At 35.6% G+C, this 24,928-nt stretch overlaps 1 protein-coding gene across 1 annotated transcript in view; it reads right to left on the bottom strand.

Moving 5' to 3' along the window:
* The window catches only part of PRKN (parkin RBR E3 ubiquitin protein ligase), a 665,258-nt gene that overhangs the window by 525,383 nt on the left and 114,947 nt on the right, over positions 1-24,928 (bottom strand). The window contains exon 2 of the mRNA XM_079333471.1: positions 20,285-20,448. Within this exon, the coding sequence (XP_079189597.1) occupies positions 20,285-20,448 (164 nt within the window). The remainder of the gene's footprint in view (positions 1-20,284; positions 20,449-24,928) is intronic.

The raw sequence follows: 24,928 nt of genomic DNA, 5'->3' as shown, positions 1-24,928 counted from the left end.
GATTTTTGTAAATTGTATTGCTTTCTACAAGCTTCACAGGTCTGGAGTGGACCTGCCTTTGTCGTCTTCACACAGAGAACAGCAGGTGAAGCCAATTACCAGGAACAGTGATTTCTGAGGCTCTTGTAATTCTCTACCCCTTGACAGAGTACAAAATACTTTCCTGCCTTTCAGGCCCAAAGTAATTCACTAGAATAATAAATGCCAACAGTAATTTTAAAAATACAAAGGACAAAGTTTGCTCCAAAAAAATAAAATTAAAAAATTCACATGTGTTTTGAAAAACTTCTAAATCTCTTTCATAACACTATAATTCAGCTTTTCAATAGCAGTCTTAGTTTGATTTATAGGAACTTACAAACTGCAGCTGACTCCTTTAAAAGCACTAATAGTCTGAAACAGAAGAATAAAATAAAAAAAACCCTCTAGATGCACATAAGGAACCCACACTTCATGATCTCCCTCAATCTTGCATAAGCCATGGTATAAGGGAGCCCAAAAAGGATGCTTCAGAGAGAAAAAGATTTCATTATTGCCTTATTCCCATAACTTAGATGCAAGGTTCTTTCTTTGTGCTTAAAAAGCCCCTTCTCTGCCTTTCCTGGAATAGGCCAGCCAGAAACCACTTCAGACAGTGGTCAAACAGAAAAAATATTTTCTTTCAAAGTTCCTTGTATGAACAAATGCACATGACAACACAACAAACATTTATACAGAAAATGTAACTCAGCATCAAATAGGTGTTCACTGAAAAAGGCTAAAGTAAGAAGCAGCAGGGGTCCAAGGAAAGGTAAGGGAAAAAAGCTGTAATACATAAACTTGGAGACCAGAGTTAAAGCAACTGTTCAAAAACAATCTGCACCTAAAAAACCAACCAAACAAACAAACCAAAACAAAAAACCTTAGCAATTTCACTTAACATACAATTTCAGCCAACTGAAAAGATCTGTAAAGCCTTGCAATTATTCTTGCAAAGATCTGAACATGTACTTGGCTCTTGTGAGACCAGGCTCACATGGAATATTAAAATATAACTCCATGTTCTTGCAGATCCACTTGCAGCACCCTAGCAGTTGGCAAGTGACAGGTGAATACACCTGCTACAAGAATTTCTTGCTATCTAAAGCTTTACTGTTGTCAAATGCATATCTAATTTTTTCTGTTTTGCTAAGTCCATTACATTGTCCACAACCTAGTATCACTAAAAATTTACTCCAACTGATGATTATTTTCATGCAATAGTCCAATAAAAATAAGTATTTTTCATTTATTAGTATAAGAATGTCTCAAAGTAGTCCATCCAGAGTGGAGTCAAAGATTTGATGTGCAAAATTCAGTTATGGGAGAGTAAGAAATCATTGCTGGATTTTCTTTTTACAAAGCATATGCATTTATAGAAATGTAAAAATAGAAACAACCTAATCTTATTTTCATAACTGAAAACAAGTACTCAATTGGGCAGCTTTCATTGAGTCAGCATATATATCAAAATATCTTATTGATGAAAATATGAATACTTCATAAGCAAATATTTTATATTTCCTCCTGAACTACTCTAAGATTTCATACTTTATAGCTGTATGAGCAGATACTTCTCACATGAAAAAAAAATTCCCACTTTCTTTTCTTCTGTTATTGAGATGACCTGCAGAGAATAAATACTTAGCATTGTATTGAGATTTTCTATTTCTGATAGAGATGGGATCCCTTGGAAGCTGCTCAAGACACACTGATACTTGTTTTTTTCCAACAGGAGAGAGTCCTTTTGTCCTTTTCATTCTTTCCCTGGAGATCACAACTGATTTACTTTGGATGCTGAAATTACTTCAGTCATATTAATAATAAAACATAATTTAGAACATTAAATATTTTGATGCTGCTCATTTGAATGAAAATCACTCCATGAGAATAACAGACTCCATAATTTTAAGCTCTCCTCTCTTAAAAAAATCCACTACAGACAACAAAACCCTACTCAGTAAAATGTGAAGTTACCTTTAAGGTGAAGTGGTTTTGGGTCACACTTTTTTCCAGTGTGAAAAGAATAAAGGAAGGTTGGTTTTTCACTTATAGTGTGTGTGCATGTGTGTGTATTTTTTTTAAATTGCATTTTTATTTACTCTGCACATACTTTCCTTTAACCTTGCAAGTTAAACCTTCCTCACAGCCTTGCTGAATGTGTCCTCTGTGTTCAGTTCTCACTGAAATAAAAGGACAAGGTATGCTGCAACCTTTCTCTGCTTTACACCTCCTTGAGTGTAAAGATCCCAGTAGCAGCTCTGCAGCTCTAGGGAAAATGCTTCCCTGAAAAAAATAATCCCCCTTCTGCTAAAATACCACACAAAGAGGTATCGAAGCCACAAACAGAGCAATCTTTATAGCTGTATAAGTATTTTTTAGAACACTTAGACAGGAAACTATCAGCCATGGGTAAAGCACTTCTTGAATTGGAGATGTGAACAGAAGTCTTCCAGAAGGGGTTCTTCTGTCAACGAATGAAAAGAGAACTTTTCTGGTACCTTAAATAACATCTTAGGAAAACAAACAAACTGGCAGTTAATTTCCAAACTTAAGTGAAATTCAAATGACACTCTGGGGCTCTAAATAAGACTGTAATAGAGATGCTGTGCTGAAAAAACAGGGAAGGCAGCAGGGTGGGAAGCATTTGAAAGATCACTAGGAGCAAAGGCTTTCTCCTCCCATCCTGCTAGAGGCCATGACCAGATTCTAACAGCTGGCACATTAACAATATAAGGATTAGATTAATGTGCCACAGCAGAACTGGGTCTTCTATTACCAGGGCAGGGAAGAAATGCACAGGAGAGAAGACTCCAAACAAATACTTAATGGATCTTAGCCTTAAAATAGAATAAATTCTTCATGTATATAAGGTAACTAGATACAGCTGGGAAATTGCCAACTTACTTTCCAGACTATTTCAATTTGAGTTATTCTGTGTTTTGGATTTGTGTGAAACACAGTGTTAATCATATAGAGATGTTTTTGCTATTACTGAGCAGGGCTTACACAGAACCTGTCAGCTATCTCGTTCCCTGTCTCTTTCTGAGAATCTTTCTCGTGAGAACCTGTTCAATGGCAGGTCCTTCTATGAGTATCTCCTATAAACAGGTGTTCCAGGAGAATAGGGCCTCATCACATGTACTGGCTACTTGGAAGTCAAACACCCTCACTCCAAATGTCCCTCATTTCCTCCTTCTCCACCCTTGTTTTCCTGAGCATGATGCCACATGGTCTGGAATATCCCTTTGGACGGTTTGGGTGACCCATCCTGGCTGTCTCCTCCCAACCTCCCATGCACCCCCAACTTCAGTGTGGCAGAAAAGCAGAGAAGGCCTTGGCTCTGTGTAAGCCCTGCTCAACAATAACAAAAACATCTCAATGTTATTAACCCCGTGTTTAGCACAAATCCTAAATACAGGACAATTCAAAGTGGAATAGTTTAGAAAGTAGGCTGGAAATTTTCCAGTGGCTGTTTCTTTATCTGCTCTTTCTGAAGCTGAACTTTATCCATTGGCAGCATTCCTGGACCTCATAACTGTCATACATCAGGTATAGGACATAGTTGCTTTTATCCTCTCACCGGGCATCCATACCCAGCTGGTAGCTGTAGACATCATTAAGCTGTTTGGTCATTCAGAGTGTCCTAACTACGCTGGAAAAAGCAGGATGCTGCTCTGTGCTCTCAACATGTGAAGATGCCAAGTGACATCCACTGCATGTTGGAGTCACACTGTAAACAAGGAGTGCTAGTCCTTGAAATCAGCAAGACACCTACGTGTGTGCCAGCCTGAGTGACAGCACAGGTCTTCTGAACTGGAGAGCTCCATGTGCAATGCCAGAATTTTGCATTGCATGGAAACTCATTATGAAAATAACCAGATATGTCATCAAAAGATGCTTAGCTTAAAATATATTTGGAAGTTGTAAATGCTTTGTATAATAGTGATTTTGCTTGCATTAGAATGTGTTTTAGTGGGAAGCACTAAGGAATACATTTATATTCCCTGACATTTGCTAATAACGAAGAAATAATTGATACTAATCAGTGTTAATGCCTGCTATTAGAAATCAGACTAAATAACCACATTATGCCATGCAAACAATAGCCAATACTGTTACAGAAAGATATTTAGCTCTTAAACTAAAAAAAATTATGTGTACTTTCTAATGATTGTCTAATGAGGGATAGTTTATTCTGAACGAAAAAAGTAAGCAATTTAATAATATAAACACATTCATTGTGACATGAAACTGGTAAAATATTTGGCAGACATTTACAAACTTCAGGGAGCAGAACAATGAGGGCATAGGAGCAGCAAGTTGATTGACCAGGTTAAAGGGGGAAAAGAACAGAGAATGAAACCATCTGCCAAGGCAAGCCTGAGGAATGAGAGCCCACAAAAAAAGAGGCAATATGAGCTCCAGAGACCAGAGCTCAGTGCAGGAAATTTTAAGAGCAAACTCTGTTTTAAGTGGGTCAAAGAGTCTCCAGTATAGTTACAATAAATCATCTCCATCTATATTTAACTCTTGCATTTACTTGCCTACTTAAAAGAACAAGAGCACTTGTGAGTTTACTAAAATTTTAACTCATGTTTTATATTGCTGGGCCTGGGGATTGAAGTCAGAAAAATATTAATTTTGATTGCTGTCTTTCTTCTATTGGTTGAATAGAGAATAAGCTCTAAAGAGAAGTTACTTAGGAAGTTAGACTTTAATATTGGATAAAGAAAATGCTTTCCATAATTAAATATAAAAATAAATAATTCTTTATTTATTTTTAATTAGAGGGCAAATTTTAAGAGTGATCACTATATGCCCCAGAAGTGTCTGAACTAAGTAGATAGTTACTACGACCCTCTAAAAAAATGTAGCATCATTGGATTTGTTTTTTTCTTTTCTTTCCATAGATTTAACAAAGAAAAAGAGATTGAATGGGACCACAGGAAGGAGAATGAATTTCAGTTATCTCCCATCCTCCACATCACTTTAAATTCAAGGCTTAGTTTGGTCTTTCCCCCAGATCCTGAGCTTTGGTAGCTTGTTCTAAGATTCATATTTTGATAACACTACTTGAGTCTCTTTATTCAGAAAAAAATCTACCAAATGTAGTAATAGCAAGTCAAGTTCCCATGCTTTTTTTTTTTTTTAAATAAGGTGTTATAGTTATCCTTCATCATCTCCAAAGTGAGACAAACAAACAAAACACTTCCATGTAGCATGTGGCAACAGTAGGTGTGCCACATGTTAAATATCACTGACTTTCAATCATATCCAAACAGAAATTAATATCTAAGTATATTTATTTTCCTGAAATAATTGCCATCCCAAGTATGGCAGCAGGATTTTAAAAATATTACTTTTTTTCTTTCTGCAGAAAAATACCCAATGGAAAAAATGCCTGATGTGTTCAGTGACTGTGAGATATTTGTAAAAAACCTGAATATTTTCAGAAAGAATAAACAGGACTATTCAGCTGTTTCCAAAAAGACACTTCACTATTTTGACATGAAGGTCCCTGTTATCTAACCTGAAGAGAAATAGCAAAGTTTTCACAAGGAATGAGACATCTTTATCTAAAAAATAACATCCAGACAAAACCTATTGTATGCATTCTGCAACAGAACACAATATTACTATAGTTGTTGCAGTTATTCTGATGATTTAAAAGGCCTTTCAAAGGCCTCCTAAAGTCTGTATGTTCTTCATATTTTCTCTTGTCTATGAATTGAGAAAGAAAGTCCAACACAGGCAGAAGTAAAATAAATAGTGTAAATTATGTAGGTATTCTGCAAGATGAAAGTGAGACAATATTTGAAATTAAAAAGCACAATGAGCTAGTAACTAAGTGAACAGTAATGCATCACATGCTGAAAATGAAGACAGAAAGTAGTATGAGCAACTGGAATGTGTCATTGCATGGAGGGTGTTTGGATTATGAAACAAGAGACTGAGGCCAGTAATTTAGCTGATATTCATTGGTTTAGGAAACAATTAGCAACAAACATGCAGCAACAAATTATATATTTGTTTGTTTGTAACAGAGGCATACCAATCTCATTTATATTTCATAATTTTCACTATTTTCTGAAGTAGTCTTTTCCCAGCATTTACCAAGTCTCAGTTCTTATGCATTAGAAATTTGTAGCAAAACAGCCTGTAATGCCCTGAAATTGGCTAAAATGACACTTTTTACATCCAGAAACTGTCAATTAGTTGGAGTCTTATCTGGGGAAATAAAAAAAAAAAGGCATGTTTCAAGTTAAATAGGTACACATTTTTGCCAGCTCAATTCTATTTAAAGCTATTTAAAGTTCATTAAATAAAAATTTATTTTTAATTTTATGGTTGTAGATAGGAGGGAAAATATACTACTGTCAGCTATGAAGTCACATTGCAAGATAACTACTCTATTTAAAAAAAAAAAAAAGTCTTAAATCAGGGTATGCTTTGAGGTTTCTTCCCTCTGCACACCAAGCAACAATTATTTCCATAAGATGTATCTCTTAAGGGTTCTGAGGCTTCCCAGAGAATGGAAAGCCACTGTGACACGATGACTTTCTGCTGCTTTTTTGGAATGACAGAAACATAATCTGCCTCATGTCTCAGGTGTTAAGCACTCTTAATTCCAGGTATTCCTAAATAATTCTTTGCCTGAATACACATCTTTTGAACAATTGCTCTTTTTTGTTAAAGCCATATTTCAAAGATATATTTGAGGAAATATAGCTGTTCCCAGATTAATTCCATGTTACTTATGCCTGAAAATACAGAGATTACGTTCATTTGGTGCTCAGTTACGTGGCAAACCTTAGATAAAGCCAGGGCATTATATTCTACAGCTTGATTCCATATCTTCTCCTCTTGAAAACTGTTAGCAATTGAAAACCAGCATAAAATGAAAGGATGAGGAAATGATTGCTTCCAATTTAAAGCAATGCAACTCCTACCTAATGGCTTTAGGTTTTTTCTGTTCATCTAGAATTTGAACACCATTAGTTTCTGAAGCATGAAAAGAACTTGAAACAACTAGGCTTTCTATTATCAGAACCTGTAATATATATAAAGCCTTAAGAACCAGAATATTTAATGAATAATAATAATAGGAAATGGGCTACTTGAACCACATGTTTAACCATTTTGGAAAGCATTTTATCAACACTGATGCAGATCCCCAAATGATTCAAAATCTGAAAAATATGCATGGGATGCAATTAAAATATATAATTACAGTGAATAAAACCATCAGTAAATACTAATAATTTGCGATGAAAGTTCCCTCCTAAATCTTCCAAATACCTACAACAGGGCAAATGAAATAGTGGTTTGGGGGCTAACTTTCTACTGGGAGCTAGAAAGACTAGAAAGTCATATGTATACATGTATATATGTACACACACACACTATATATTCAACACATGCAGGCTACATAGGACATAAAACCTGCCTATGATTATGAAATTTGATACATTTTCCTAAAATCCAAACCACAAATGAAATAAACATTAAAAAGCTAAGAAAATTATATATACTGCCTGGACACACATATACATAATTCTAAAAGTATGGCATCCTCCAAAGCAAACTATAAAGGGCTACCACGTTTAATAGTTATATGAAACTGTAACCAATCTGCAGCAGCAATGAATTCATTTTCATACAAGACTATGTCACCGTATTTTTCTACATGACTTTGGAATAAGATCTTTTCAGACAGTTTTCTTATTGTACGAGTAACAAATCCATGGTAATTCATCTGTGGAAATCTGTAGTCATGGGTTAGGGCAAATAGGATGTTACAGAATGGAGAAAAGTAGAATCAGTTACAAACTATGACAGTCCAAATGTAACTTTGAATTCTAAAATTAACAAAGATGGGGTGCTTTTTGATTTGTTTTGGGTTTTTTTGTTTTGTTTCATTTTTTGTTTTTCTTTTTGTTTTTTTTTTTCATTTTCTTTGCAATGGCAAGAAAAAGTCTTGGGTTGGATTTTTTTAAAACCAATTTCAAGCAATCACAGTATTGTTAGGGTTGGAAGGGAGCTTTGGGAATCTAGTCCACTGTCACTGCCAAAGCAGGGTCACCTTATGGGCATCCTAATATATGTGTTCACCATTAACATATGCCTTTGCTTTCCAGATCTGTTGTTTCCAAACCAACAGCTGAAAATTAACTGGGAGCAAGCACGCTTTATGTTTTATCCAGCCACATATTGCACAACAAAATGCACATCTTCCCAGTGAACTGAAAGGAACACTGCTCTAGGCAGGGGGGAAAAATGTAGCATCACAGTTCCACACTCATTCCTTTAAGTGCAGCATTTGACCTTTCTTACCTAAAAGTGAATAAATTGAAGATGCAAAGCATAGAACTAACAAAAACATCAAAGCCCAGAAGTTTAAATGGAAGTTTCATAAAAAAGATTGCAAGTGTGAATCATACATTTTCAACCCCAGGATAGGAAGTAAGTCTGCAAAAAGCTGGGTCTGTGAGACCTCAGATCAACCTGAACTCCACTGGAGAAAATCTTGACTACAGCAAACTCAACTGAAAACAACAAAACAACAAACAAAATGTTTGAATAAGAAGTGAATAAAGCAGGGTGTGTAGAAAGAGTACTTCTTACACAGCCAGTATACCATGACTACACAAGAAGAACTGGAAAGGACCTCTCACACAATCTACAAAGGAGTAGACTTAAATTCAAGAGCAGGTTGCACTGTAAGTCACTTAGACTCTTAGCAGCAGGCTGTAGCACCTCTTTCAGCTAAAAATCAGCAGTCCACATTCCAGAATAAGTGGCTACAAATTAATTAATGCACTCCAATAAAATCAAATCACGTGGCTATAAATTACTAATACAATTAAAAGTGGTCAAAATAATTAGTATAAAAACATTTCTATCAGGAATATAAGTGAATGTTGCAAGTTTTTTCCAACCCTTGCAGGAAGCTTCCACAGCCAAATAAGTCATGTTATCTTTGAATAACAATTTTCCTTGATAAATGGAAGCAGTCTTCTTCAGAACAACATAAAGTTACAGAACTATGAGCATTACTCAGTTATAAGGACATTAAAAAGCATATTTCAGCCTCACTCCTGTAGTGTAATGAAGTCAGGACATGACACACAATTCTCCAGCAACTGGACCTGTCATGCTGTTCCCAATATACATCTTTTGATAAGGCATTGGCATGCTGAAAATTTCAAAAGGGACTAAACGAACCTACCACAAAAAAATTTCAAGGTGAGCAATGGCAACCAAGCAAACCCCATCCTTCTCTCACTTTAGGGAAGGCTATTTCCCTCCCAAATACTCTTGTTTTGTCGACTCAAATGCAATTTCTCTTACGTAAGCAGCACTAAAACCCCTGGTGTTGACTAATAGCCTCCAGTAAAGTGCAACTTTAAAATGGCAGGTAGTGGCCTAACTAGTGAGCTGGTGTATATCCTGCAGGGCTGTTACTGTTCTCTGCTTTTTCGTTTTAAGTCTAAATACACAATACATCACACTAAATTACATTACAATGGAAGTAGCATGTCTCTAATGCAGTGAAACAACAGAACATATGGAAGTTTCCATAAAAGTGAACAAAATTAACTCTCTCCAGTTCTATATTTCATTTATTTATTGACAGCATTTATTTCAATATTTTCTATAGCCCACCGGGGCCTTGCATCGCCAATCCTTCTTTTTAATAGGAAAATAACATTTCTGAGAAATTTGAATTATGTCAGGAGATAAATAATTCAAAGATTGCTTTATGACTGACACATATACACTCAGAGATGCAAGGAGATTAAATCCTGTGGCTACTTGAGGCATGAACCCATTCTGTGTCAATCTTCCTCCATTTGTTTCTGCAGACTGACACTGAGCATTGCTCACGAGTCAGAAATGCATCAATCTTTCAGAGAAACAGGAGAGAGAGCCTTCATTTGCATTCACTTAAATAGATGAGATCAGCAATGAATTCCATCGGAAATGAACACTTCTGGGGATGCTGTTTTTATTACCTCTGCAGTGATAAAGGATGGCATTTACAGAATGGTCCTCTGAAAAGCAAGTGCACAAATCATTGCAAACGATAGTGGAGGCACTAATACTGTTATGTGCTACTGCATCCAGTTTCTCCACTCTTCTGAAATCAGAACTCATAGTTCTAATTCATAAAGTGCTAAATGCTTACTTGGCTGAATAGTGCTTATATGGCCAACATTGCTGGTTGAAAATACATCCCACCAAATCAACAGCTACCGGTTCAACCTCCCCAAATCTTGTTTCCTATAACATATTTAGAAATGCACACAATTTGGCACTACATAATTCTTCAGTTGCCTTGATGGATTATAGGATAACAATTCCTAGTATCTGCCTTCAATAAAAATGGCAATAAATATTAAGCATGCTGAGACAGTTTAATATTTTGTTTCAATTTATTGTTGTTAGTAATGCATTCACTGCATAGCTCAAGTCAAGGGAATGAGCTGGACTATTTCCTAAATTGGTTTCTCAGACAATAGACCTGCATGGATTACTGCTCTTCAATTTGTATTTTTATTTTAATTTCTTTTATAGTGCACTGAATAAATTTCTAGGGTTTTCTTTAATTTTTAAAAATATTACGATTTTTGTAAGGGAAAAGCCTTTAATCTTATCTAATGATAGGCTTAAAGAATCACTTGATTCTGATGACCCACTAAGTGGGCCTACCACATAAAGTTGATTTCTGTAATGTAATCATATCTCTTTTAAAAGTGATAACATGTTCATCTCTACTGTTTTAGGTGTCAGACCTTAAATGCACTTCTTTGTATCCTCCACAAATAGCCTTACAGTGCAAATAGTACTAACACATTGAAAATTTACTGTTTGGTTTTGTTTCGCTGTAGATATGGGCTTACCAGTGGTTGCTGCCAATTCATATATTTTTGCCAATTCAATTATTTGGGTTTCCATTTATTTACAGTCATCTGTGGTATACCTCACCCTTCATCTTTATATCTTGCTTTCCTGCTGGTAGGACAAACTCTGATACTTCATGAGCCCTGCCATATAATATTTTTTCTTTTCACCACCATATTTAGTAAATATCATATAAATAAGCATAATCTTCTTTGTCAAACCATCCAGGTCTACCTGAAACATTTTATCTGAAATTCACACATTTCTTCCAGACTTCTGATACTCAGCATGGCATATATTTGTTTGTGTATCCTTTCTTCCCCTTGTTACTGTGCTGTGTTGTTCTACTGCTTCCTCACTTTATTTGTCATAGAACAAAAAAAGATTAAATGATTTTTAGAAAACTAACAGAACTTTCCACTATTAATTAGTGACCAGAAACAAAAATTACACTGGTATTATAAAGCTAAATATCTTAGTACATTCAGAAGAATGGCACTGCAGTTTTCACTACTTATAAAGAAGAAAGGACATTTTCATAAAGAATAATGTTTCTAATGATACATATTCAACTGGTCACTTTAACTTATTTATTGCCATTTATGGTCTTAGAGACATTTTTGCTAGAAGATTCTGACGATAGAAACATTAACATCCTTTAAAATTGGATTGTTTCTTCCTTTCCTGAAGCTCTGACACTTTAAATTAGATGTGCTTAAATTGTAGTAATAAACACTCTGCTGCAAGATAAATAGTAAACAAAGACCCAAAATTACCATCTAGGGTAATGAAAATAAGGCAGGAATAAAAGTTATATGGTATTGGTTAAAGAGATGAGCAGCTACTATTTTCTTTCCTTAAACATACTTGCATACATTTACTTGTTTTGTACACACAATTTGCTGCATACCATGAAAGATACAAATTAATAGATTGCTATGTTAAAGATAGCAAGGTAGTACAGTAAAAGTATTTTATAGGATAATTTGGGAAGAGCTGCAAAAGAAACAAATCATGAAGTCAGAGCTCTGGTATATCACGCATACCAAATATATGACGATAAAACTTTTATATGCTTCCATCGTACTGTTTTATGTCAAACAGTTAATAGGAAAAAACTGTATTAGAAATGTTTTTGCAGTTTGAAGATGTTTCATTATTGGTATCTTTTTTTTTTTGTTATTAATTCTACCATAAAACTAGAAACTGGTTTGTTTTTTTTAAGGTCTCTTCATGAGAGATGTAACCTGATGAAGTTCTGAGATTTTAGTTGATGAATCAAAATCTCCCAACATTGACACACCTTTCCAAAATTACCTAAAATAATAAAATAAGGTGATGGCTCTTCATAGATTATCACACATAGATATCTTGGTTTCATACAAGGAGATCAGGAAACAAAGAGGTCACCAGATGATACAGAAGCATATCATTCAATAAAAGACAGAAACCATCATAGAAGGAAATTTCCACTCATTGGCAGAGTAGATCCACAAGGCAACTTTGTTTTGACATCCTCTCCCCATTATTTCTTAGGCTGCATAAGAAAGGACAAAGTTTCCTAAGCTAGTTTAATGGGCAACAGATGTTAGATGGGAACAGGATTTCAAAGTCCTGGAATTGACTGGGAAGAGCAGAAATGGAGGCAGGAAAAGTGGCTTGAACTGTGGGTAACTAATAATAAGAAAAGCAATACAAGTGAAGAACACACTGAACAATTCATTCAGGAACAGCACTGAAAACTGGACTCCACAGGAATGGGAATCACACCCAAAATCCGTATGGATGGAAGGTGTATCATTTCACTCTAGCTGAGACACTTCCCCAGGACAGTTAGGATTTTGTGTGCTTGCAAGAGAAAAAGGGAGAGAGAATAAGAGGGAGAGAATAAGTGAGAAGGAAAATGAGAGGGAGAATGCTGGCTGATACAAAGTCAGTGGCATAATTGTCACAAAATCAAAGAAGCCTACATTTTACTGGAAAAAATGAAATAAGAACCTGGTCTGTATATGAGGAAAATAATTCATTGGAGGAACAGGTATACTTTTACTTCTTTATTTAGTCTAAATGAGGAGACCAAATTGCATTGCCCTACTGTATCCCTTATTACTGGTTTTTTTTTAAACACTTTCATTTCTTCAACAGGCTTTTAGAGTGCATAAGAAACCTAGGAATTGTAAATGCATTGAGAGTTGCTTCAAGGTTACATAAGGAATAACATACATTCTTTTGCTTCAATAACTCCTAAAATAATTTATTCTTTCTCTTTGAGCCTGTACCGCTGTTATTTTCTTTAGGATGACCAATTTTACTTACTTTCATGGAGCCTTTGCTGTCATAGTGCAACTCTTTTTTTTTTTTTTTTTTTTTCCCCTCCCATCACACATACAACCCATGTCTCTCAGGAATAATTCTGCATCCCGTAGAGTATGGAGGTTCATCTGTGATGAAAACTGTAACCAGATACGAAGCATTCAAGTTCCCCTCCAACATTTTCAACTACAATTAATGAAAAAGCATAGAAAATAGGGAAACCCAGAATGATTGATTAAATAGCTGTATGACCTTGATAATTAAAAATATAAATGTATTACAGATGACATTTCAGAGAATCAGAGTTTAAAGATTTGAATAAGTAGAATTAAAGCAAAAGCAAAGAAATAATGTCAAGGAACTACATCCTACCTTTCTGTCAAGGAGGCATATTTGGTATACTACCTGCTATAAAAAATATTTCCAACACCTTCCATTCTTCCTTTACAATTTGAAACAACATTTTCAATGTTAAATAAGACCTCATAGATACTCTGTCCCATTTTTCCATTTCTTAAACCAGTAATTTCACTATGTCAATTGTTGATCAAATCCTAAATGTTCCTTCTTTTATTGAGACAATACAAATATTTGTTCTATTTCAGTTATGAAATATAAAGTATATAGCCTCTATCAATATTTTCTTATTAATGTAGTCTAGTATAAGAATTAATACCATGTTTTTCCTTTTAGGGAAAGGAAGGAAGAAGGTAGAAAATACTCCTACAATCCTCACCTTCTGCTTATTCAACTAGTTTTTGGTAGTGATGTTCTGTATGCTAAACATTTTTTCACCAAAGCAATTTAGAAAGGTGATGAATGAAAGATGTGGGCTGACCTTTCTTTTCCTGTCATGATTTAGAGACTCATAAAAGTTATTATTCACTGCCACCACTTTAACAACTACAGCTTTTTTAAGTTTTTGCTTACCCATTTTCTCTCCCACAATCTAAAGATGGATCCGAATGATAAAATAGACAGCATTGTAAACATATGAATTGAGTTATACTCGTGAGAAAGGGAAAATATTCAACAAGTGTCTGTCCAACGCAAGTATGTAGGTAGAAAACAAAAGGCACATCTAATACTGGGACAATTTTCAATATAATTTTGTTCTGAAATGATATATATGTCCTGAAAAGAACTAGAGTTCTGCCAGAGGAGTTTCTTATCAGCATACTGTATTTCATGCAAACAGTATTGCAGTTTCTCTATCAGACCCACACAAAGCGATTGCTTTTTCAAGAACTGATTTTGCAGATTTCACGTAATGGCCTCCATACAGTGAATTTTAACTGCCTATGATGAAAGAATTTTTGGTAAAATTCATCTGTTGCCTGAAAATGTTTGCATATAAAAGAAAAAAATAACAACCACCCATGGAATAAAAAATTAATTCAACAGATTCACAACTTCCTGAAATTGTCAGCAAAGGGGAAAACAAACTCATATTTGGAAATCTGGAAATTAATCTAAAAGAGCAGCACACATCACACATAAATATTATGAGTCAGTAAGGCTTCTATAAGAACACTGGCACCAGGAGCCCTAGTTCAGGAACCCTTGAACCAGACTCAGCAGACAACAGAGAATTCATCTAGGTACCAAAACCCAGACAAATCTAAAAATTAAGACCACATTTGTACTGACTGCACACTGAAGAAATTTTGCAAAGAAAATCCTGTCACAGTTTAATCAATCATTGGCAGGCCAACAAAAACACATTAAGAAGTATTAGAAGAATCAAGAAGGACCCATAAAATTTCAAGGCCATATTAGAATTTGTTGCCCTCATCACAAATGGCCCATTCACTTTTTGAAATTTTCTAGCTACAGGAAGATAATTTACTTCTCATTTAGATATAGTCAAATATTTCTCATAGTCTTTTAATTCCAGGAAAAACTTTACATAAAAAGAATAGGGAAAAAGTGCATTTAAAAGCAGAATGGAAATGTGTTTCTGAGCTTGAAGGTCTCATCTATAAATGCATTTACCTCTTGATCTGCCAGAACTTGATCTGGCAAAACTAATAAGCAATGTAGCCTCTTTTTTAATTTTACACAATTTTACAGGAAGATCTTTCCACTATTCTTCTGTACTCACGACAACCTTCTGAAAGAATTCCTGGTTTTGGGGATATATTAATTAATTGCTTCTACTCCTTCCAAAGTGAACCTTAATCAGCAGGGAGTTCTTCAACATTCTTTGGAATGCTCAAATATCTAAAATAATTTGGAAAGTAGCAAAATGGAAAATATGGAGGCCTGAGCTAGCCCTGAATTAATATCACAGTAAATATGGCTCTGTGGCACTATCCACATGCATTGTGAATGCACCATACCAGGAGGCCAAATACAAGTCTTGGAAACATTTATTCAACAAATCTCACATCACAGTGAGTCTGCAGCTGTCACAAGAACAAGTGACCAGTATGATGCCATTCTCTCATTTAGCCAAGTCCACATTACTCGGCAACACAGACATAGCATCTCTAGATTTCCTTGATATTATAATATACCTAAGTATAATTCAGCTAGATTTTCCTGTTTTGAAGAAGAACAATAGACATCTCTTCCAGCTTTACAAGAAAAAAAAAAAATAAAACACCCACAGATCAATCAGATATTGACTAAAAATACTGATATAAACATGCAAACACATAAAATGATTTTTTCCTCTTTGAATTTCACATATGATGATTGATTCTATCAGTTTGTCTATGGGCAATTCTCTAAAAACAGCATTTCAGTATGCAAATGTTGGTTCGACAGTATTCTGTAACCCACAGAACTGCTGAGCATCAAAGTTGCTTCTGTGAGTGATTTGGAATCCTACATATAACACTGTAGCACAAGGCAGTACTATGTCAAAAGACCCAATCTAGTCTTAGCATTCGGTACTTTATAATTAAACGTGGGAGGTTTTTCCTGGTTAGGGACACATTTTGCACTGCCTCACCTAGTTTCTTCTTTGAAACCCCAGTAAAATGAAGCAAGACAATATAAGAACCACTGGAAACTCTGTTGCACTGGGTTGTGCTTAGACAGCAAAAAAGTTGCCATACATTTATGTACACAAGGTCCTTCTTGGATGAAATGCAATATACCATTGTTCAAGTACCTGTTCCTACTGAAAGACAGCATAATTTCTCCCCTATCACTTCTCTTTTCCCTCCTCTGTATAGATGATCTATGTTGCTACTGCAGTTATGCCATTCCTTTTTAATCATTTTCAGTTATGTTTATGAGTTCACAGTATTTAACAATAGTTGTGCTTCTTTGTTCCTTGAATTTATGTATAAATTATTTTAGGCAAACACTTATATAAATGGATGCAGTCAAAGCCAAATTCACGTTAAACCTCTGCTCCAAGCCTCAGGACTATGCTGCAGTCAAATGCAAGCTAACACTGACTCAGAAGCTGTCTCAGGGGAGCACAGCTGTTAGCACAAAGCTAACAAGTCCTGCTACTTACCACATGTTTAGTCTTTTTCTGTTTCAAAGAACAGTATTTCCTACCTTTACCTTATAGAGGAAGCATTGTCAGAAAGAAATGGTACAGAACTGGAAAACAAGACTTAATTCTATCCCTGTTTTGCTACTGACTGAAGACAAGCTAAGCTACGGATTCCCATCACATCATTTGTCTGCTTTATTAATTTACACTATAAGCTCTGCAAGGCAGGGAATCACTCCTGCAAACTGTTTGCAAAGAACTCCTTCACACAAGGGGGTCTGAACTCTCCAAGAAAGAGGAAGTCTGTATTAATATAATACTACTGGTATTATCAGTAGTAAGTTTCAAATTGCTTGCATTGAGCAAAATTGTTTTTCAATACATACTACAGACTCTACTACCAGAAGCTTTGTTAACTAATTTTGCCATTCTCTGAGGCAATGACAATACTATAAGCAGTTGCTCCCTGTTAGAACACTTCAAGGTCCGTGATATGCAGGTACCTCCTGTTTGTTCAGTTGGTGACTCTGCTATGGTTCTGTTCTTCCTTCCATCTTAGGATTGCTACAGGAAGATCTTTCCACTATTCTTCCATACTCACGACAACCTTTTAAAAGAATTCCTATTTTTGGGTCTATATTAATTAATTATTTCTACTCGTTCCAAAGTGAACTGTAATCAGCAGGGGAGTCCTTCATCATTCTTTAGTGGCATGGTTTGCTAGGCTTTTAGGAATCAGCTTATTGCTCTGATCCCTTCTTATGAGATTCAAATTTGCAGGTCTCATTCTTCATCTAGTCATTACCAATCCTTGCTTGCCATGGCTCTAATTTCACTCCTTGTCCCTTAGTCACTAGCTTAGATACTGATCTCCTCTGAGCACAGTGGAATCAGGGTTTAATCTTCCTTTCTTTTTCCAAGAACAAAACACTTATCTGTGATACCAAATTAAGTGTCTCCACACATATTTCACCTCTATCCCTCCTAAAATTTTTTTACTGTTGTTGTTGATATCATATTACTTATTTAAGATCTCAACTTGGCACTTTCTTTCTTTTCATAATTTATCTTTAACATCTGTCCATTACAGCTTCATTTATTTTTTACAAGTCTCAGCTACAAGAAAAGATTTTTCCTTCTCTCCAAACAGGAAAGCAAACACAGCTTTCAAATTCTCAGTTATGTTTTGTATTGGCTGCCTGAGATTGGAAGGTAACTGTCAAGCCAAATCTAGTTGTTCTGAGAGCTGTGAAACCAATAAAGTTTGCTGTCCTGGAGTATTTCCTATATCCCTGTCCCATACTCCTGCAATTACTGCAACTTTTCTCATGTCCTCTATAATCTCATTATCTGTAATACCATCAGTTCTTTTTCCTGACCCCTAGATTCATCCACAATACTTTGGGCAAATAAGTTCAAAAGTAATTTACAAGAAAACAGAAGGACAAAATGGTTTTACCAGAAAATCTATGCTGTTGCAAAATGAAATAACTTTAAAGCATGAGCTGAGTAGAATTTTTCTTATTTTGAATTCAAATCCACAGATCTAGAAAACAAGAGTTAGTTAATTTACACATATGTGATGTTAATTCTGAAACTACAGATGCAGCATAAATGCCAGCAGTTAGTATTTCACTAGCACCCAAGTTTTTATTAGCTCCTGCAAAAAACCTGGACAGCTTACCACAGGAACACCAACACCTTAAATGCTCAACTGTTCTTCTAGTATTAAGAAATTTCCAAGATAAATAAATATATACAATCAAAAGAAAAAAAATAAAATAAAGCAGCAAAGTAGAATGCATTCAAATACCAAGAATAAAAGTGTAGTTGATACATGCTGATAATATTAATCATTGCCATATTTAAGACACCTAAACACAGAATTATGAACTGTACCATTTGAAACAGCTTTTAAATTTCCAATCTGATTTAGAAATCAAGAGTCAAATCAATGAATCTAGACCCAGTTTACTAAATAATAGGAAGTCCTGACTAGACATGATAATTATAACAAAACAAGGAAATTACATCATCAAGAGGTCTGTATATCCAGAACACAATTTTTAATTTACCCTGGCAACAGACTGTATGCTGTAGCCAACAACAAACTTGGTTGCAAGTGTCAAACTGGGCTGAAAATCTGTGTTTCATGCTGACACAAAATAGCAGTAATAACAACACCTGCAGATTGCCAGGAAAAGCAAAGTGGTTCAGAAGCTTCTGACAGAACAACACAGACATTCCAACATAGCAACTGGCAACTGACAACTTCTACAACTCACGACTGTTTTTTATTCTGACACTTTTATATATACATTTTCACATGTATGTGGAGCACACTGCAGGTATGCATCAACACTATTCACAGCTGATGCACTGGAGACTGACAGCAATTCACATTTCTACACCTTCCTTTGTGTGCTGGAACTCTCTAAAGCCCTTTGCAAAGCCACAAATACCATACCCAAGGAGAAACAGTGATAGGTCATCAATATAGTAGTGACTTTCTGTACTCAGGCTTAGAAGCCATTCTGAGTATAACAATATGTCTGAAATATGAGTACAAATTAATCTGAATAGTTCTGCATGTGAGAGATCTTTTATGCAATCACCTGCACTACTGCAGGTTGTATCTGAAGCTCTTTGATACCACTGTAGAAGGATGGCAATTTCATTAAATAGCTATTTGCATCCTGCTGAAAGGCCAGTAGGTTTCCCCAAGCTTCCCAATTGTCTTAAATGTGTGATCTTATGCTAAACCCTGGCTATCAGAGTGAACTGCCAAATGCACACACAGGATAAACAAAACTAGTGGTAAAGCAACTGCAGCTGCACTGGTAGCAGTAGCAAATAGTTGATAGATAGAAAATTGAAATACTTGAAATATAGAGAGCTGAACTTATTTTTCAGTGCTTCTTACTGCTCACTACAGAAGGAAAACCCTCTGCATTTATTGAAGAGAACGGTTTGCTAACTTCCAGGACCTGAAATTCAGATACCTACTTATAGCTGCTCTTCTTTGCTCCCTGATCCTCTTTTAGCTTCACCCATTTATGAGTTCAGTGGTTTGGAGAACACTTCTGTGGGCTTTCTGATCTGGAACCATCCCTCCAGCATAACACACCTGTGAGGCACAGCAGCACATGGCACAGCAGCAGCCGTGTAGCTATCCTCCAGGGGTCACAATTGGGTTACAAATTCTATAAAATGTGATGACTGTGCAGCCCGATTTAGACCAATTTATTCACATCCTTCTTCATTAAGATTCAAATGGAATAAGTAAGATAGAAATTGAACAGATACAGAAATTGTGCATGGCTTGCTTCTGTAGTCAGTAAACATTTATTCACTAGGCACAGCTCTCTCTCTCGTATTCTCTCTCTTTCCCTACCCTTCCTGCTTGCTGTTTTAATGCATAATTAAGAAGGTCAGAATTAATGAAGCAGTGTGGAGTAAAGTTCAAGGAATCCCCAGGCACTATTTATTTTATTAGATCTCAGGCATGAACATCAGATTGGCAGCATTAGAGGCAGAGGCAGTGTAGCTGGCAGCAGTCCAGGCAAGAAGCTACCAAGGGATTCTTACCTGCAGTGTCAAGTCATTGCTGAGCTCCCTCCCTGCAAAAATCACCCGCAGCTGGTCAGCTGGAACTCCCTGTCGCTGGGCAACTGCCTCCTTCAGCTGGAGGATGCTGGAATCCGAACCAACCTCCACGGGGAAGCCATGGCTGGAGTTGAACCTGACAAACACTGAACAAGAGCAAAAGATGTTTTTAAGCAAGGATTTCTCATTACATGTTTGTACTAGAATGATAGCAAGAGGTTTACTCTTCAATTACAGTAAGCATTTACTATTTTCAGAGAAAAGCCATTAATACTCCAGTGTGGTATTTTTAACCTCCTCAGGGAATAGTTAGTGACCAATATATAAAACGCATGTGTTTCCCCTTGGCAGTATTAGAAATGACATAAAGCATTTAAAATCAAAAGAAACCCAGCTAGGCAGCTGTCAAAGTAGCTGCTGTCTGGCACAACAGATTTTAAGTTCAGTCCTAACCTTCACAGGCACAGACACATGAACTTTCTGTGTCACTCATGCACATCCCCAACACATACAACAAATAAATGCAGAAAACTGAGGTATAATCAGGAATTAAAATACATTAAATTATACAAGGAAAGAAGATTCCTTGTTACAAGGTAAAGCACAATCTACAGACTGGTTTCCCACAAATATAATTCAACAGAAGATAATGATGGAGAGGAAATAACACTCTAGAAAAAACCAGAACCACAGAATTCTGTATCTGGGAGTGTTGCATTACAGCACAGCCTTTCCAGAGTTCACTAAAATATCTGCAGTACATAACTCCTGTCAGCATCCACCTTCAGTGCAGAAAATCACTACTGCACCAGTCATATCATTTTTAGAGCTGCAGCAACTGGTTTATACACCCAGAGAAGCCTGGCAAACAAACTCAAATGTTCCTGCCATTCAGCTGGCAGAGCTGTTTTTCATAAGAAGCCTGAATGTACTTGTTAGGCCCTTGGTCAGTGGAATGACTGCAAGACCTATGAAACATGGAAAAAACCTCATAACATCCATATCAATCACCAAGGCTGTATGTACAGTAGACATGTTCCCAATGAACTGCTTCTACCAATACCTTCACAGGCAGGAAGCAAAGAAATTAGCAAAACTCAATAAAAAATAAAAAATCATTTCTATAAATTATATCTGTCACTTAAATTACCTGGGTATTGATTGCAACAACCAGTCTTTTTAAAGATTTATTTGCTATTGCCATTACAATGTTTAAGCTGAAGATGTTGCTCCTTTGCATTTTTGCTGTCTGATAGAAGCTCAAAAGTACTTAAAGAGTTTAAAGAAATAACTATTTTTAAAATTAAAAATAGGAGTTTTATTATTTTTCCAATGTACAATCTACCAGAGAACTCCAAAGGTGTCAGATCCTTTAAGAACATTTGAATATGGTTGTGGTTGCTACTACTGTTTTTCTCAGCCACCATTGTTGTATTTGCAAATACACATCTTCAATTCAGATCTGGCTTTAAGGGAAAAGGCCATATTCCAATAAAACTAGATGCAACATTCTAAGTTTTCTACTTGAAAGTACCCCCTTGATTTACTAAAACACAGGGTAAGATTGCACAATGCAGTGTTAGGCAGGTGCCCCACTGTCTGTTATGCAGCCTCCTGCAGGACATCTCGTTATGGGGTTTGATTTCTACTTAAGGGTGTTCTGGAGATAACTGTACGAGTTGTATATTCAGGCTGTTCAGAAAAATCAGAAATTTGAATTTTATTTTTATTATGGTTTGGAGACCAAAGGAGATTGTATATGACAAAAAGTAGTTACAGCCAATGGTGATGGCACATTTCCCATCTTTCCAGGAACACACAATGCTCAACTGTAAATAAAATTATCCATACCAATGGCAAAACATATTGTTGAATCAATGGGGATGATACTTTTTATATATACCACAGTGTGACTATATATATATATATATATATATATATATATAAATATACATAAAATGCATACATGTGTATCCCCAAAGAGCTCTTCCTAACTAATACATAACCCACTTTCTCTTTAGTCAGGCAAAAGCCAATGCTATTGATTTGCAGTGACTGCAAATCAAATATTGTGGTAAATGAAAGTGCTTGATAAAAGAAGTATAAGAATAGCACCATTTAAATTAATTGCACAGTGGCATTTATGTATTTATTTTTAAAGGCAGTATAATCCCAACACATTGACTGCAAATGTAAGTCAAGTTTGACATCAAAAATCCCAAATCCTTCTCTCAAATAACTTTATTTAGTTGCAGCAGGCATATTGTTTATATTGTTCTCCTCCCAATGTGTATAAGGTATCAGAAATTAACATCACAATTCTTACCACAAGCAAACATGGCAAATGAGTGTGAGCACATCATTTTGCACTTCATAGCACAGAAGCCCGAAGAGCTAAGTCAGAAAAAAATGCTAAAATGCCAAATTTGCTTGCTGGAAAAATTTAAGCCACAAATACTTTGCCCTTAAGCACTTTTATTCTATTATATAGTCTGCTATCCAACAACTCTTTTTAATGTAAAAGAACAGAAGAGACCTTTGCTCACTTGCACAGCGCATAAAAAGATTGAATACAAACCTTCAGTCAGTGGAATAAAACCAGAATTTCATTAATATAATATTTCAAGCTGTCTTTTTAGGAAAAATAAACTTATTTTCTTCTTTGACATTTCACCTCAATAAATAAATAACCAATGCCTAGTTGATACTCTTAGCAACACATGTCACTCAAGAGATCACAGGTGAAGTAGTGCAGACACTCCAGACCTCTTCTAAACAGTACATATGTTGAAAAGATTTAGAATGTAATGTTTGTCCACTGGAATTTTAAAAAAATATTGACTTAACAGAAGATAAGAGAATTTACCTGAGGCCTAAACTGCTGGCAGAAATCCAAAACAGAGTTACTCAGACACAAGTACATGGGGCAGGTGTGCAGGGGAGTTGCAGAATTTCAGTGAAGGTTGGAAGAAACCTTGGGGGCAGGAACCCCTGCCAGAATCTCAACAGGCACATTCCATAGTTCTGGGATTCATCAGCCTGTCTTCTTTGGCAAGTCATATCAAAAGTTTCAAAGCTTTAATCCCCATTGTTATTAATCCAACAGGTTTTCCAATTCTTAATGGATAAGATAAATGTAAAATATTGGAGAAGCTTAGGCCTTGCCTGTCAACAAACTGTGGTTCTCTCTATCAAGAGCCTTCGAAGAAACAGAAAGAACTGTGGCAAAATGAAAGGAAATTGTAGACAGCTTTACATTGCTGCATGCACAACACAAATTTCCTTTTTAGTTTTGAAATAAAATTGCCAATTCTTTTTCTTCATAAAGTAATGAATTGCACAATCTCGCTTGCAGCACACCAAAGGAAAGCTATAATATAAATGTATAATTTTTGGCAAAAGAATGCATATATTTAAAATTTAAGATCTTAGTAAGATCTAATCACCCATTCTTCCTATGGACAAAAAAAAAAAAAAATATGATGTCACAAAAGTTTAACCTGAGGACTGTGTAAAGTATGGGAAACTTTTATTTTATAAAGCCCTTTCTCTACTAAGGTCAGGTAAAAAGACCTTTGAAATGTTATTTTACTAAGATTGGAGGGGAAAAAAATCTTGCAACAATATCTGTCTGCAGCAATCAGATCCTCTTTGCCTCAGCACGACCTGAGAACACAACTCTTCTTAGCTCAAAAACCTACATCTAGATTACTTCATACTTGAAAGTATTATCTCTTCCTTTTCAGTATTAATTTTTTTCTCATAAACTGTGATTAATAATTTTACCAGTTTATCACAGATTAAAACTAGGAAAATTCACAGAAATTATAAGTAAAGGAAGGAAAGGTAGGAATCAAGATAAAATAAAATCCTGGCCTCCTGATAAAGTAGTGTAGAGGTGTTCTGAAAGTCCCTCTATCACCACACAACTGTGTATCACCTCTCAAGGCACAGAATGAAAGCAAGTGTTCCAAGTATCTTTTTTATTTCAGAGAATAAAACAAAAACATAAAAAACATATTTTTCATATCCTTGGGGCTTCTGCATCTTCAATCATGCAAAATATTGTTCTAGTCTTTTAATCTTTAGACTCAATTAATATTAGATACATTTGTGGATGCTTTATAAACCCCAGTCAATACTAGTTGCTGCCTGGAATTTCTACAACCTAAATTGTAGAAATGCAACTATAAGATGTATGCATTGTGAGAAATCAGCAGCAGAGCACAAGATAATGAGATGGTACTAAATCTTATTCCACAACTTTTCGTTGTTATTTCTTGGTGCTAGGATTTGAAAAAGGGAAACAAGTAAAACAAAAGACTAAAGAGAAACAAAAAATGGAAAAATATGGGTTGAAGATACTCTGAGGTCATGACTGAAAAGGAATCATATAGATCAGCCTTGAATTATACAACCAGTTAGTACATGTTAATTAAAATCTAATCAAATGGTTAAACAACTTTGTGCAAAGTTCTTTGAAATTTGACTTTCCACAGCAGCTTAGGCAGCCTGGAAGTGATGTGGTCTTTTCTTCACATATTGTGCATTCATGTTCTGCACTGGAAGAGGAGACCTTCCCAAAACCTTTAGTTCCCAAAAGCACTGCAGAGCAGGATGGTTCAG

This window comes from Erithacus rubecula (genome assembly GCF_903797595.1).
Source record: "Erithacus rubecula genome assembly, chromosome: 2".
NCBI classification, from domain to species: domain Eukaryota; kingdom Metazoa; phylum Chordata; class Aves; order Passeriformes; family Muscicapidae; genus Erithacus; species Erithacus rubecula.
This window is presented reverse-complemented; position numbering and strand designations above follow the sequence as displayed.